Source organism: Saccoglossus kowalevskii, chromosome 15 (genome assembly GCF_978046115.1).
Source record: "Saccoglossus kowalevskii chromosome 15, keSacKowa6.1, whole genome shotgun sequence".
NCBI lineage: Eukaryota > Metazoa > Hemichordata > Enteropneusta > Harrimaniidae > Saccoglossus > Saccoglossus kowalevskii.
The window spans coordinates 14,128,846-14,146,689 of record NC_140655.1 but is presented as its reverse complement, the minus strand read 5'-3'; the positions used below and the strand labels follow the sequence as shown (position 1 = coordinate 14,146,689).

General features: G+C 36.1%; 1 protein-coding gene across 1 annotated transcript; it reads left to right on the top strand.

The window, feature by feature from the left end:
- Positions 1-6,859: 6,859 nt before the first annotated feature.
- LOC100367357 (uncharacterized) lies at positions 6,860-17,474 on the top strand. Its single transcript, XM_085508302.1, has 8 exons — positions 6,860-6,988; positions 13,035-13,113; positions 13,437-13,458; positions 13,913-14,491; positions 15,031-15,603; positions 15,868-16,109; positions 16,232-16,509; positions 17,172-17,474. The coding sequence occupies exons 2-8, from the start codon at positions 13,036-13,038 to the stop codon at positions 17,179-17,181; spliced, it is 1,782 nt and encodes a 593-aa protein (XP_085364428.1). The 5' UTR covers positions 6,860-6,988; position 13,035; the 3' UTR covers positions 17,182-17,474.
- Positions 17,475-17,844: the final 370 nt, after the last annotated feature.

Sequence of the window (17,844 nt, the reverse complement as noted above, 5' to 3'; positions counted from 1 at the left end):
TGTCAGCTGAATCACACACGAAATAAAATGATTTCACATGGGTACACATTCACAACAGTAGCATTAAATAGACTGACACATCATATGACGAAGTGGGTTTAAATGCAGGACATATGGAGACATTGGTCCTTGTATTTTTTCCAGTGTTGTGTGTTTTATTCATTAGGGAATATAAACTCCAACTATTTGATGGAGTTTTGGTTTAAATGAACTCATTAATTCATATGGATACTGTGAATTTGTTTGAACGTGGCTTAACATCCCTTTTATATTTGTGCATTATTTGGTTTACAAACAATATTCTTTTTTGTTAATTATATGCAATTTACCAGCCTTGAAAGCTCTTATAAATATTTGATTTCAAGATTATTCCTAAAGATTAAGGTAGCGAGCATGTTTTTGAAAACGATTAAAAAAATAACATTTGGCCTATAAAATTGTAGTACCATACCCATATATTTTTACTGTCAAGGTGATGTTAAATATATACACTCGATATCGGTAAAAAGGTAAAAACATTCGTCAAAATATAAGGTACATGGTTAAAACCAAGTTCACGCCGTCACCTGTAGCGGCAACAACGTCACCGTCGAGCAAAAGCAGCCCCTTGTACGATCGGTAAACGACCAGCGCATCCGACGTACCATCACAGACATTGCTTATCACCAAGAAGTCCACACGAATGCTTGTCTAAACACGTAAATGTTTATATTTTGACGAATATCAGCTAAGTTTTCATAATTTAAAAACCCTGGAAAACGGCCTTGCTTTCAACTGTCATCATAAGTGGGGGGGGGGAATAGATTCACTATTCACCTTTCTTTTTTTTGGAACAAATATCCTGATTGGTTGTTTTTCGTGTCAATGCGTGGTTTTATCCAATCAAATGCATCTTTACATAGTATCAGGGTTCACACAGTCAATGAACTATTTTCTGGTCGTAGCAATTTTCAACGAAGCAGACAGCAACAAACTTCGATTCGAATGAAAATTATTTTTGTATGAATTTTTCGTACAAAGTGCTATTGTCACAGTGTAAGGCCTGCTTATCGCAATTGAGAGGGCCACCCACAGAACTCACACTGGACAGGGGGTTCGTTCACTGCTAGTATGGGGTAGACAAGACAATAGTACTGAAAATGAAATACACATACACCAAAATATCGAGTTAAAACTCCTGGCTTTAATACCTCTCAAAATAATTACAAGAAATAAAGCACAGAAGATTACAATGAATAAAGTCACTCAAATAGGGGATTGCCTAGGGAAGTGTGCATTGGTGATAACTCACAGTTCCAGGATGTATTATTGGACGACAGTCAATGGCTTCTGCAACACAACAACGGTGAAATACAGGAGTCTTGCTTGCAGAGGAACGCTGGTATTCTGGAGGGCACCGCTTGAAGCAGGAGATCGCTGAACAGTTCATACAAGTCTCACAGAATGATGGTTGTAGCCTGTAATATCGTATCGTAGCAGAACACACAGGACAGCAAATTGAAATGATCGACTCTAAACTGTCCTGATTTGTCCAATTCATAGGCAGTGACACCACCTGGGTTTCTACATTAGCCAATCAGAAATTTGATCTTGCTCGCAGCTGTGTCACGTAGGCAACGCCGTAGATCATAACCATCTATTGTTATTCAAATAACAGCACACCTGGTAGATTCCACTTCTCTTTCCAAAGTTGTAAACACCCTTTGTTATGTAAATTACAAGCACACCTGTTAGAACCCACTGTCTTTCCAGAGTTGAAAACAAGTATGACCTATCAATCACCTTTATGACAGTTCTCACAATGCACACCGTTTCTTCCCATGATTCCATGCACACTTCGTAGCAGAACACACAGGACAGCAAATTGAAATGATCGACTCTAAACTGTCCTGATTTGTCCAATTCATAGGCAGTGACACCACCTGGGTTTCTACATTAGCCAATCAGAAATTTGATCTTGCTCGCAGCTGTGTCACGTAGGCAACGCCGTAGATCATAACCATCTATTGTTATTCAAATAACAGCACACCTGGTAGATTCCACTTCTCTTTCCAAAGTTGTAAACACCCTTTGTTATGTAAATTACAAGCACACCTGTTAGAACCCACTGTCTTTCCAGAGTTGAAAACAAGTATGACCTATCAATCACCTTTATGACAGTTCTCACAATGCACACCGTTTCTTCCCATGATTCCATGCACACTTCGTAGCAGAACACACAGGACAGCAAATTGAAATGATCGACTCTAAACTGTCCTGATTTGTCCAATTCATAGGCAGTGACACCACCTGGGTTTCTACATTAGCCAATCAGAAATTTGATCTTGCTCGCAGCTGTGTCACGTAGGCAACGCCGTAGATCATAACCATCTATTGTTATTCAAATAACAGCACACCTGGTAGATTCCACTTCTCTTTCCAAAGTTGTAAACACCCTTTGTTATGTAAATTACAAGCACACCTGTTAGAACCCACTGTCTTTCCAGAGTTGAAAACAAGTATGACCTATCAATCACCTTTATGACAGTTCTCACAATGCACACCGTTTCTTCCCATGATTCCATGCCCACTTCCATTTGCAGGGTTTGAGGTAATATGACAAAAACATGAAATAAAGGATGCTGACAGCTAGTATTTTTGATAGAAACTGTTAACTGCTGATCGAAAATCTTTGATCAGCTTTTTGGTTCCGATGAACCAATTTCTAACGTTTCTGCAACAACCTAAATTTTATATTGCTTCGTCCAAATAAATATAAATATAAATCACAATTTGTGTGGCTAATATAAAGTTAAATGATGCATGTATGCATCTATTTGATAACACAATCCAACAAACTTGTTTGTCTTTTTGTGGACGCGATAGCCGTGATAAAACATAGAACTAAATCAGCTGATTGCATATGGTGACGTTTACTTAATAATATCACTTCAAAGTTCTCATCTGACTTTTATAAAATGTGCTGGACAAACAGCCTCCAATAATGTGGCAGTGTTTGGGTGGATACTATCGTGCAGCAGTCAAGAAAACTAACAGTGTGCATGTCTTCGCTATCTGTAGGTGTTTACAAATGACAAATATTAAAAGTAATCCTATTTGCCATTATCTCGGCTTATGTTTGTCAGTCATGAATATTAATGAAGAGGTTATGCTTTTGTTTAAGGAAGAGAAAAACATGCATTTGTTCACCAGAAAAAACATGCTTTCCAGCAAAATAAAGTTAATGCAAAAGTGTCATTTATCTAATTTTTGAAAAAAAACACATTGAAAAGTCCCCCCAAAACTATCTCGCTACCTTAATTGGGATCTCGAATATTTGATCTTATGAAAAATGCGCAAAACCTGTTAAAATTTACACCAATACATAGATGAAAAATTTTCAAGTATAACCATCAATTTGTTTAATGATTATAATTACACGCTTATTATGACTGATTTAATGAATAAGGGAAATGTAGTAGATAATTTCCTTCTAATTGTATCTCTAGTCAAAAGACAATTAGTGAGAGCAAATCTCAAAAAATGAAACAAAATATCAAATTCGCAGCACACATTTTGTTTCAACAATTATAGAGAGATTTGATGGTATTTTATCAGAAATATGCCAGAATTAATTATGAAGTTATTTATAAGTATAACGAATAAATGAAAACAACTTATCTCAGCAAATGCAAGATATAAATAATAATAAATCTTCAATATCACAACTATTTATTCAAATTACATTTGGTATATTTAGAATAATTTAATTTGCATAGTTTTAAAAAGGTATATTTTATTTAATGTTACATTGCTACATTTGCTGCAATTTCTTAATTCAGTGATTTTCTTATAAGCTTGTTAGCCTATTGTTTATGTTAGGGCGGATTTTTTGTCGTTTAATTGCAAACTGTGCGGTTGCTGCATGTTGAGCCGGAAGTTTTTACTTTACTGAATTGTCAGTGAAGGATAGAGCGCGTAACGCATTAATCTTCTGGCTTCTGGCATCAGAGTGTGCGTGCGAGCAGCGCTTTAATGGCGTCTTCCTTGGAGATGTTCCTACACAAACTGTTTGACAACGTGGTGTTAATAGCAGATATGTGCTGATGTTTCAAACCGTGAGTATTCTTACTTGTATTTGCTGCATGGTAACGAAAGTCTATTAACTGGGGAATAGAAAAAATAGCAGGGGTGGGTACATGAGAACCGACATTGACCCTTGTTTAATCGGATGATATGGTATCTCGGGGGAACATAGTGCTTGTAGGTGGAACATATGTGTGTTGATAGAGTCAATCTATATCAATGGAATTGCGGAACGTGTATGCACTAACAGACAACACTTAATTACATATACCGATGCACAGTTTCAGAAGTTTGTCGTTTAGTGAACCAATACTAATTCAGGGCCTTTCTTTTATGCATTTTACCTGCACTTCTAGTGTTTACAATGCTGTTCAAAGAGCATTGGTAGTTCTACAAAAAATGTGCTACACAGTGTGCAGCATGATCCTAATCAGCACTATGCCAAATTCTGAGCATATATTAGGAATCAGACATGTCAAGTGATTCCCGTTGAACATAGCAAAATCTCTGACCACTTGTTGATTTATCCTGCATCATTCTGATGGGCATCTTGGACACAGGTTCACATAATAGATCTGCAAAGGGACACATAAATTGGAAGGAGCTGAGGGCGATCGTCTACTACTACAAACGCCTTTAATTCAGAACAGATCAGTCCAGTGAAAGCGTGACAACTTCATGGCCACTGTCTTTCTTAATTACCAACTTCCTCTGTCAAACAACACAATGGCGACATTGGTAGTGTTCTATCTCTCTGTCCCAAGTCTTCTGAATAGTTGTCTAGAAAGTGCATTGTGCATATAATTATATATTTATTAACTATAACGGATAACATGTTGTACACAGCAGATGTAATTATGCATTTAATTATTATCTATTCTAAACTGATAACATCCCACAATTCGAGACAGAATTTATAGCCCACAATTGGTTCGACGTTCCTATTTGTGTAATCCAGTCACTACTGGCTATTTGAAAATTACTAGGGCAGCCAACTCTGCACTGGACTGCTTTAATTGAAGCACATAAGAAAATTCCAGGCACTCAAAAGTCTTACATTCACATTAGTTAGTCATTAGCTGTAAGTTATCATATTATACATGTAACTTCATAGAAATTATTTTTCTAGCCAGTTTATTTAACTTTATTTAGCATCTATGATTAGTGTACCGAAATGTGTTATTAGGCAAGATAATAAACATGAAAAATTGAAGAGTTTGTTAACAATCTCCATCTAAAAATAGGTGGCGTGTATATGAATAGAACTAAACACACAACACTGGACAGAATACATGGACCACTGTCTCCGTATATCATGCATTTCAACTCATTTCGTCATATGATGTGTCTGTCTATTTAATGCTACTGTTGTGAATGTGTACCCATGTGGAATTATTTTACTTCGTGTGTGATTCAGCTGATAGGAGGGGAACAAAAAACACGTAACAGACGGACATGGCATGACACGCTACAACCTGAACTGATGTCTGATGTCACAAATTATAGTTCGTATTGCTGTGACGACAAATGTTTACTCCATAACCAAATATTCTGTTCATACCTGCACTTCACACATTTTGAATTTATAAACTATTCTTGCCTTCATGTTGTGTAAAATTTAGTACCTACCTATATGAAGTGCAATCAACATATGACTTTTACAGTATCGTTCTATTATTTCTTCATTTAATGTCTCTATTGTGAGTGTGTATTTAAGTTAAATTTGTCATCATTTATACCCATATATAGTAGACTTACTCTGGTTCATCTGAGCGAAAGCAAACACTATATAGAATTGAATTGACATCATAAGCATCGATAATACCAGTTTCTAATTAATTGCACGTTTGACAAATATTGTGTAAAACAAACGTCGTTATTTATGTGACATAATGTTCTCCTGGTATTTCAATACATCCTCATCGACTAAATAGTGCGTTGTGTCATAGAACCATGGCAATTTATTAACTTTATAAATGACCTCCATATATAGTCTGAACAGTATATCTATATCACGGTCAAATGCAACAAAACATATTACTAGGATATCATGACACAAGTTACCTTACAATTGACTTCTGAGCAGCAGTTTTGATAACCAAGCGTCTTTGTTTGAGTATCGTACCAATTTTTCACGAACGACTTCTAACAGATGCTTATTGACAAAACTAAATTAATTAAATATTTGAATTTTAAAATATTTTGTGACATCGAGTTTTTGCTAAAAACACACATTGGATCGATAGATATCACAGGCGTCGTTCTGTCAATCCTTTTCCGTCATTCGTGTCATCACATTGGTGTGAATCGTACATCTGTGGGGATTAACAATGGTAGGAAAACAATATGATGCTTTAAATACACTCGTTCCAAACCATGTCTGAACTAATTGTATATAAATACACTTATTTCATAATGACCAATTATGACCAATTCATAGTAGCTTTTCAGCTAACCAACGGTTAACCATAGAACCATAGTACCATAGAACGAACATGACTCTCACGGGTATAATACGTGCACAATAATTCACTATTTTACGCAATCGACGTTAAACAGTAACACATGTTATTCAACAACATTGGTGAATATATATATTTTGAAGTATTTTTTATTTCTGATATTTTGAGTTTTCGTTATAAAAGTACACATCAGGTCGATGAATGTGAGATACGTCATGCCACGTCGTCTTGTCAATCGTCCCTATCTGACAACCTTGTTATCTGTTGGGATTACTATTGGCATGAAACAGCTGTAGAGACTAGGAATGGAAAGCAAACAGGAGGATGGTTCGATTGTCGTATATTACATATTGAAACATAATACATTTTGAAAATCAAGAGTGTCACACCAGCAAATTCAACTGAAGCTTTAAGAACCCGGATTATCTTGAAACTTACCAGGACGCAACGTAGTGAGTAAGGTAGGTTAATTATATTGTATTCCATCTTTTTTTGCTGTAATATAATTATAATATTATTGTATTATTAAATTAGTATTATTCGACATATTCTGGTTGTGTGCCTTTGTTTGACCTTCAGTGTTGCGTCCTGGAGTGCTAAATATTGGCCGTCAGGTTCGCAGGAGGCTACCTCGTATTCCCGTTCGTAACAGATTGGCGAGCGTGCTAGGATACGGCACGAATTTTTGAATTGCGTTTGGTGGTCGTACTAATAAATTTAAATTGTACTGATTTTTTTGGATGGATATATCCGTACTGTCGTATGCCTGTAACAGGTCAAACAAAGCATACTGATAATTTGCTTACTATTGAATATTTTTATGAATATTGTGGATATATAATTTAACGGCTGTCCACTATATTGTATTGCCTATAGATTCTGGATATTGTGTTGATACTTTCTGTTTTAGGGTGCATTTGCATTTGTAGGGTGCATTTGCATTTGCATTTGCATAAGTGCATTTGAGTCTTATTTACGTAATACTTGTATTGTAATATATTGTATCTAATACCTCTCCAATCATGACTTCTAGTGTAGAATTTAATGCTGAAAGATTTTGAAATCTGACAGCCTATGTGTTAAATACTTAAGAGACATTGCGCAAGGATGAGTTGAAGATCCTTGGGGAATACCTGGGTATTGGTGAAACACTGACAGGTATGTAGAAATCTATAAGATAGTGCGAGTATTAAGTGAACATTTGCGGCTAGTTAGGGAGGAGGAAGAAGAAGAGGAAGAAGAAATGTCCCTTGATAGCCAGGTAGTTCTAGCTAAGATAGCATGGGAAAGAGAGAGATTAGAAAGACATGAAAGGGAAAAGGATAGAAACTTTGAGTTAGAAAAGATGCGATTAGAGCAGGAACGTCATAGAAGTGGTTCTAGTGGGTCAGAGTTTGGGCTTAGGTATGGTGGTGGTAAAGTTCAGGAATTCGATATGGCTCGGGAAATTAAATAAGTACCGAGATTTCAAGAGTAGGATATGGATGCCTATTTTTTGTCATTTGAAATTGCCAAACGACTTGAACGTTATTGGAACTTATTGTTGCATAGCGTGTTCACTGGAAAAGCTGAGTATGTTCTACTCTTGATGAGGAGCTGTATTCAGATTATGAGTGGCATATGAATTAGTGCCCGAAGCTTATAGATTTAGGCATTTGCAGCATACCGGTGGGCAGACATTTGTTGAGTTTGCCAGGGAGAAGGAGATAGTTTTTGGTAAATTGTATAGGTCCCTGACGGGTATAAAGACTTTATGTCAAAGAGTAAGGTATCCCTTGGTAGTATTGTTGGTGATAGTAAGCATGTAGTTATACTCCGATATATAGGTGCAGCTCAGTCTTTGATGTTAGCAAAGTTAGTACCTTTAAATGATGCTAGTACAGATGCCAGTGTGCTGGTTCAGGGTATTGGAGGTGGTTATGAGTATGTTCCCTTGTATATGGTTGAGTTGAGGTTTGATTTGGTCACTGTAGATGTGACCGTTTGCCAATGAATTGTATCGTGGCGTGTTTGTCACTGAATTGTATCGTGACGTGTTGTGTTTGCCACTACATCGTATTGTGGCGCGTTTGCCACTGCATCCTATAGTGGCGTGTTTCCCACTGAATTGTATAGTGGCGTGTTTAGGTTAAGTTTATTCCGTCAGACGAATGCTACAACCATACTCTTTGAAAATAGTACATATAGCTGGAAAAGATAATTTATTATCTGATGCTTTATCACGAGTTTGAGATTTGTTATGTAAAATTGCATTAAGAGTTTGAATTTGTAGTTCTTTAGAAAAGCGTTCTTTTTTGTATGGGGGAGATATACCTTTTTTGCTGTAATTAGAATTAGAATAGACAGCATGTATTGCCATTGCTAGCTAATATTCTTTTGTTCGTGCTTGTGCAAGACAAACGTGGATACGAGTCAGTTGTCACCCAGCTCCCGGCCAGTGCATTTCAGCTCCGGTGCAGTGTGGTTCAGTGCCGACGTGGCAGCCAGCGCATGTCTCAAGATAATGCTTGTCCAATTCGGCATGTGGGATTGATAGATGCAAGACAGCGTGCTGTAGTTCTGCGCTGAAAAACTAACATTACTCAAAGACCTGTGTTTCGCGTGGTTTGCTGATCTTGGTCCTTTCTCTGCCCGGACGGTATGGAAGTCGCGTAACATTACGGTCAGTGTCGTTTGCATTCCTTGAAACCTTGTAGTTTGGAGCTGTAGAACTTTCATCGTCGTAAACGTTGCTGTGAATGACTGAACTATTGCTAAAACTACGCAGTACGAGTTTTGCACCTAGGTAGGGTAGGCAATTCCGAGCTTGGCTATTATTTTTATTGTAATGTATATTGCTGACCGGTTTGTGATTTATATTACTTCTGCTAATGGTTTATGCTTATTGTATTATTAAATTAGTATTATTCGACATATTCTGTTGGTGTGCCTTTGTTTGACTTTTGTTTGTTGCGTCCTGAAGTGCGGGATATTGGCGGCCAGGTTCACGGGAGACTATCTCGTATTCCTGTTCGTAACAATACTCCGTCTAAACAACTTGTCACTCCCTAAATTTAATAATTCTCTATTCCTTAAACGTTGACTTTTTAGGATTTTAAAACACCATTATTTTTTTTAAATAACTTGGGTCACATGAAATTCCTCTGCACATTTTACGACGATAAAGATTTCTGCCGACACACAACAATTCGAAATGCTCATGCATATTCAATCACCCATTATTCTATAGTCAAGTAATTACTTACGTGATAGTTACACTCGTGAGACAACTTAGTTTCAGTTTTACTTCAGTTTCACTTTAATGCCGGAATTCCTCAGATTAACATAGAAAAGAGAAAAGTCGATAACTATAACAGTGATAAATAATAAATAATGTTTGCATACAAATATTTTGTTATTTTTTTGTTTATTTCTTTATTCCTTACAATAGAGTAATCTGTACACTTTTTTTATTCAGTCCCCTATTGCGCACCCTTTTAAAATCAGAATCAAAATCAGAATCAAAAAAAGAGAGGAAATTATATAAATATGATAGTTGTATAAATAGGGTATAAATTGTATGTTTGTTCTTGTTCGAAATTTTGAAATATAAATCACCTAGTAAAATTGTGGGGAAAATATCTGTCATAAAGTGTTAGATTGATATATCTGATATATCTGTTCATCACGAGTGAAAGATTCAACTACGGAGTGGATTATTTCCCTTGACATCTACACAACATGAATTACAGGACATATTTACCACACACTGTAGAGAATGATGCTTGAAGTATGCGATGATTGTATATCCACTTACGAAGAAATCTTTTAAATTCCGCGCCATATGGTGGACTAACGTATAAGCCAAAATATTCTCTGTGGTAAGTGGTCCTTCAAATAGAAAGTGACCCAATGCGCCCCATCCTGCTACTGTCATCTGTGTTAGATCCGAATGCTGCAGGATACTCCAACACTCTCACTTAGACAGATGGTCTCTAGCGTAATCGTCAAAAAACGCATTTCACAAGTACATATCAGATGACAGAATACAACCCAGTTGATTCGTGTCCATCACAGCTAGTTCAATACATTTCTGTCTCTGTCAATCTTAATGACGTTGTCATATTCAGCATAAATCAAAACGGCCTCAGTCTCCATCAATGCCTGTCTGAGTTGATAATCGCTGGTCGATTTGTCGAGAAGGAGGTCAAATGTGAAGATTGTCTACCTTTCGAGATATTCGTCTCAAATGATGCCATTGTCTCGGTCTTGTCCAACTTCTATCACAATCTGCTGTTAAGTCCAACTTCAATGGTTTTGCGGAAACTTGCTTGCCTCTAATGTTGAGAACGAATGATGTAATACTGCGATTCTGGAAGGTGAATTGATTGGTTTCGTAGGATCCATTGGAAAACGCATTGGAAACCAGACACAGAATGACCCTTTTGGGCAACTGACTGATGAATATCAAATCAACCGGAATGGATGTGATTTTCATAATGTATAAGTCGTTTATTTTGCAGTACCCTGGTCCATTGATGTCAAATCCCGGTTCGGCAAAACCAGAGCTGCGTACCACAAAGACAACAACCCACAAAGTACAGACCTTTGCCTGCCTACAATCCTAAAAATTCATTGGCCGGATAATATTAGCAACCTTGAGCTCTGGAAGCAAACCAGACAAGCCTTGACATGGAATCCACAGGGAAAGCGGAAACGAGGAATGCCAAAAACACTAGGCGGTGGGACATCAAGGATGATGTTAGGCACTCAAGATCCACCTGGTAATGCTGTCTTTATTGTATTGCTGGACATTCACCATCTCGTCGGAAACAAAGAATATATTTGTGACGTCGTTTTTAGTATCTGTCATCAATTTTGTGACCATTTCTATGTATGCTCTGTCAAAATTTGAATTCTGTCCAAGCTTTCCCAGAACGAGTGAGATTTAGCTTGGCGAAGGCTGGATTGGGAGTTATCTTGCTTATGATTGCAAATAACGCAACATGAAGTGCGAGAAAATACAACATTACCTACATTTGTTCTCGTGGAGTTGACTCGAAGCTAACACTGCATGTCTCAATCGCTAGACAATTACCCGGCTGTAGAATCCTGTACCTTGTCTCACCATATCGATATTCCGTGAGAAAAACATACACGACGGATCAAATGAACACCAGCAGTTCAACTTCAGCAAATAGTGAGGACGTATCAGTATACATAAATACTTTCAAAGTTATCCCACGAAATGCAGCATTAGTTTACCCTTTGTAGAAATAAGCAAATCATTTGATGAAATCGTTATGGAAAAGGCGATCGCTAGCTTAATCTGTAGACAATTATCCAAATAAACTGTCTTGGCTGTCAGATCAATCACGGGTCCCAGCGCCAACACCTTTCTTTATAAGCTTGGATTATGGTACTTTGGATGATTTATGAACTCCAGCAATACATTCTTCAAGCTTTACGCGAGATAGATTGCGTTTACTCCACGCGTTATTCCCGTATGTTATTTCATAGATTCACGTCAAAGTCTATGTATTACTGCCCGAGATTTATCAAATGGATTTTCAATTATCTGAAATCATACCACAACATATATAATGAACAGTTTTTTTTAAATCAATTACTTATATTATATTTAGTGGCGTTCAAAATACTTAACCACGCTATAAATTGATACTCCATGTAACTATTTCATCAATTTTAACCATTATAAACTGTATTAGTATGCAATAAACGCCGTGCATTTAATATCGTATGCAGAATGAATGGGTGTGCGCGTGTGTGTGTGTGTGGGGGGGGGGGTGGTTGATTATGAAGCCATTGTACCTGGAACACACCAACGCTATGAAGCCACCCAGAATTATGAAGCCACATACACTGGCTTCACAATTTTTCATAAATTATATTAATATTTAATCGAATTTAAGTCATGTTTGCGAAGCTTATGTTTAGTATCGGGGGAAGGTTCAATTTATATTAATATTAATATAACCTTCCTCAACTCTAAATCTAAGCTTCACAAACATTTCTATGTTTAGTTACGGGATATTCAACTTTCCTATATAGGAACGCGTTTTAATATAGTTCATATCGTAACTATATTAAAAGTTAATTCAACTATATTAAAAGTTAATTCAATGTGTGGTGTCACAACTAAGGTTACACAACAGTATGTATGTGAGCGCCCTCTACAGTTCAATCATCAAACTCATACCGAGTGTGACTTCATTACTCGTACGATTAAAAAAATAGGTGTCATTGAACCTGAAATGATGCCATAACGAATGTGACGTCATAATTTATTCACGACGTCATTACTCTACAATTAAAACATATATATTAAATTTATGATAATTTATTCACACGAATCTATTGTGGCATCATAATTATTTAAACTTACCTATAGTTTCCACATACTTGCAAATCACAGATAAAAGGAATAGGTGGTTTATATTATTGTGTTGAACATTGTTCAGATTACCATTAAACAAACTTGTAACAATAATGTAATCTTGATTCCAGGATGCAGGTGTATTTGCTGTACTATATAACAGTTTATCTAGGTATCAACCATGCACTGTGCGCAAAGTTTGACGATAAGGTAAATTGTCATCCTATGTTAATAACCGACTTATTACATTAATCCTATACAAATTTCGACACAACTTGTGATCCATTTGTATATTAATGTTCTTCAGAAATATTTTAAAATTGGTCCTCTATATGTATGGGCAGATATGTTAATTGTTAACAGAATCGTCAACACTATAATTATCGAGTTCAAGACGACCTCATAAACACAATATTGTATAATGTGATTGTAAAGTATCCTATTGTGTAATAGGTATGGTATGTGGAACTTTTAAGAATTGTGGAAAACTAATTGTATATTCATGAATTGGCATTGACAATTTTTTTTTACAGAAGTCATTACAAAAACGTGCAGGTAAGCAGGTGTTTCACTGTGTGGTTATTTCATGTTTTCTAAATATTTCTAAATATTGATTTAATTGTTTCGTGTTTGAATGATTGTTACGAATATTGAGTATATAACATGTCATGTAATGTAATGTTACAATGATTCTTTTTTTTTACTTGGAATTGCATAATCAATGAGAACTAGTGTAAGCATTTATGTAGAGCCATGACCTTTAAATTCATAATACGTTTTCGTCTAATGGAATTGTTGGAAATTCACGATGAATATTGTTTAGTCTTGCATTAATCTTGGTTGTGACGTCGCAATATATGAACATGAATCAATATTCTACATGTTCTGGAGTATGTAAGCTATGGATATTTCTGATGCCATACTGGACGAGGTAATCCCCGTACAGTTTGTGCGCCTTAACATCATTTGACTCACAGATTTAATATTTCCAACCCTAATCTATTTTCAGCACCAGCTAGTCTATTATATTATAAAGACACAAATTCTAATGTAAGAATTACTACACCTGTACCATCCTTGACCGAAGTCACTTTTTGTCTATGGATGAGGTCAACTAACACCAATGATGGTACTATGGTATCTTATGCGGTACCAGGTAGTCACAACGAGATGGTTCTCTTCGACTACGATAATCTGGCTTTATTCATCAATCAAGAATTTAGAACGATAAATCGTGTTGCTGTCAATGATGGTGTGTGCCACCATATCTGCGTGACATGGGCATCAGCGACTGGTCGATGGGAGGCATTCGTTGATGGAGTATCAGTTGGAATTGGTACAATTTCCAAAGGAAAACCGATTCAGGGAGGTGGTGTTCTAATACTGGGCCAGGAGCAAGACAGTGTTGGTGGAGGTTTTGACCCATTTCAAGCGTTCATTGGCCGATTGACGGGATTCAACCTGTGGGATTATATACTTACCAACCAGGAAATTATTGATAAACTTGATCAGGGCAATATTTATGCATGGGACTTTAATCTTCTTCTAATGCAGGGAACCGAGGAAATAAGAGATGATGATATATGTCGTGAGTATTATCCTTAATTATCAAAATAATCATGTGTAATTGTAAAAAGCACTATCATAGACCACGTGCTACTCTGTGTCATAGCCTCTCTAGTGTATTGTGCATAATGTCAGAAAATATCAATAACCACTTATTATCAGACTCGTATGATTTTAATAATCTGATTAACACATGTTTAAACATCGAATGGTACCTTGCATATACTCTACGTACGTGACGTCACAAGTGCGTTACCACATATAGATATAGGAAACTTTTGCATCGGTGTAGAGGATATATAATATATATATGCAGCCATGCCCTTCCAATAAATAAAACGGTTGCATATAATCCCAGTGCTACAATAAAGAGGGTGTTTGTTGAGAATTATTTTTATATATTTCTTAAATTGTGAAGAATTTACATTATGCTGGAGATATAACTTTCAATGCTTTTTACATATTACCATTATTGGCCATGTGAATATATAAGTGCATTAACTGCATTTGAAGGCACAATTGTGGCATTTCTAAGCCTAAACTATTTTGTTTACATTTCAGCAAATGTAATATGTTATAACGACACAGATTCTAATGTACGAATTACTACGCCTGTACCTTCATTGACTGAAGTCACTTTCTGTCTATGGATGAAGTCAACTAGCACCAATGACGGTACCCTGGTTTCTTATGCAGTACCTGGTACTCACAACGAGATGATTTTGTATGATTATGGTTATTTGAGATTACTCATCAATGGTATTTATAGATCGACAACTGGCGTTGCTGTCAATGATGGTGTGTGCCACTACATCTGTTTGACATGGACGTCGGTTACAGGTCGCTGGCAAATATTCGTAGATGGAGTGTTAGTTGGATCTGGAAAAGTTTCCGAAGGAACACCGATTCAGGGAGGTGGCGTTCTTGTACTGGGTCAGGATCAAGACACCGTTGGGGGAGGTTTTGACCCATTTCAAGCGTTTGTTGGTAAAATGACGAAATTCAACCTGTGGGATCGTGTGCTTACATACCAAGAAATTATTAATAAGCTTGACTATGGCAATATTTATTCATGGGACATTTCAACCCTTTTGATGCAGGGAACTGAGAAAATCAGAGATGTGGATATATGTAGTAAGTACTATACAATTACAAATAAACTCTATCCTACACTACACGCATTGTGCATAATGCCCACAATATTGACACCAATTACAATTCTCAGATTAGAAATCAAAGATTTAATAACATTTATATAATCCAACTGACACAAATTATAGCGTCTTTGAATATGGTACGTGATTATGGTACGCGTCTTGTTGTAAACTATCACCTTATATAAATTAACGTTCATGCTGCCAAATTTATTGTTATGATCTTCATTCAACTTTTCAACAGGTGGCGCTGTTACATGTGATCCTCATTTTACCACATTGGATGGTCATCATTACAGCCATCAAGGCGTCTGCTGGTACACCCTGGTGAAAGACAGCTCAAACTCTAAACCAGATTTCGAAATCACTGCTAGGTTTGAACCACGAGAAGATCGTCCCAATGGAGAAATAAGAACCAGAGTGGTAGCTCTCAATATAACAGTAGGGGATGACTGTGCCGAAGTGGACAGACTCGACGTCGTTTCTGTAAGTAAAAATTCAAAGCAATATTTGTTTCTAACTTTGTAATTAACAAGTTATTATGATTAATAAATATATACTACAACATTATTCCTCCATTAATTACACAATTGTCTACTTTATTATAGAAACATGCAAAGGGAGCAGCGTCCAAGATACATATCATTCAAACTGATAAAAACATTTTACTAAGTTTCACACTTAAAGATACCACTTTCAAGATTGATTGGACATTGCGAAGACATATATTCAGTATTGATATATCTGGTCTTGATTATGAAGACAAGCTGCGTGGGTTATTGGGTAATTACAATGGTGATAGCCATGATGACTTTCAAAAGCCCGATGGTACTATGGCTAATGACGCTGTTGAATTTGGCGAGAGTTGGAAAGTACCAGAAATTGAGTAAGTATAAATCTAATTCCTTTCAAACTTTACGATCGTCATTTTTGTCTTCTATTTAATCAAATATGGCCGACTGGCGGCTAATTAGAATTTCAAATAGTCATACATCCAACTTTTCTCTGTGTTCGTAGTACATGAAAATATGACGTAATATAAAATGTTACTACGATAGATGTTGGTGAACTGGGCTGAATCATTTCATTATTATTCTATATCCATAAACTAATTTCCTAGAAAAAAATCCAAGCGATAATTATTATATGAAATTGAGCAAACTTTATGTTTTGATTCGCACGCACTTTGGATTTAAATCTCGTGCGCTCTTTTTAAATGTTCTTTGACATTAATATAAATTTATGACAATATAAATGTTAATGAACTCAAATACTCATCTAAAATATAATTATTGGATAAATTATAATTACTCATGTGAGCATTCGCAATGATTACCCATAATGCCTTTGCTTACATTTTCGTGACACATAACTACGTCGATTTGTGACACTGAGCCTCAAACTACAGTACTGGTATATCTATGATAAAGTGTAGAATTAAATGACGGTCATGATCAGTTGTTGCCTTTGTTCAAATAATTGAGCCATCCACACCATCTATTATCACTTCAGTATATTTTATTTTCTGCATTATTCTTTATATTACAGATGTGAATAATCGTTTATTGGAAATTAAGGACAATTTTAATGGTTTAATGGACTCGTTTTAATAAATAGTATGTTAGCGGCGTACCCTTTTTTTTCAGGAAATGCATGGCTCAGTATCGAAATCAGTACTGATTATGTTATTGTAAAATATGTGTCACATTCTGAAATTGAATTGTGCTAGTATAGATACTTATACTATTAGTTTCATAGTTAATCGTCTAGTATAACTTACGGTAATGGGTTTATGTGCTAAATATAATCTAATGTAATAGTGGTATATTAAATAAATGGTCAACGCAGGAATATGTGTAATGTTGTTCTGTGATGTATGAGAATATTAGAGCTTTGAGAGTCTGTCGGTAAAATTGTTTACTACCTTCTGTTAATACTTATGCCTTGTTTATTATATCAAAGAAATAATGATACAAGTTAGTTTCATTAAATTCGGTGCCATCAAATATTCTCTGAGTGAGTATGTCGCCAATGGAGTTGTAAATCAACATGATGAGCTTGCATTCTGGGATAACTTTTTTTGATCGGAATGCTTGGAAAGAATGTTGACCGCCAATCAAAAAATGGTGACTTCTTCCTTCACTTTTTTCGTGTTAGTTGAGGTTATCGCAACAACATTATGAATCGACGTCAATGTTAAACCATTGGAAACAATTAAACG

What these genes read in the sequence shown, in the direction of transcription:
- LOC100367357 (XM_085508302.1), top strand. Translation starts at nt 13,036, where the DNA reads ATGCAGGTGTATTTGCTGTACTATATAACAGTTTATCTAGGTATCAAC. An exon ending in GTCATTACAAAAACGTGCAG is followed by an intron (nt 13,459 to 13,912) that starts GTAAGCAGGTGT and finishes ATCTATTTTCAG; the next exon opens with CACCAGCTAGTCTATTATAT. An exon ending in AAGAGATGATGATATATGTC is followed by an intron (nt 14,492 to 15,030) that starts GTGAGTATTATC and finishes TTTACATTTCAG; the next exon opens with CAAATGTAATATGTTATAAC.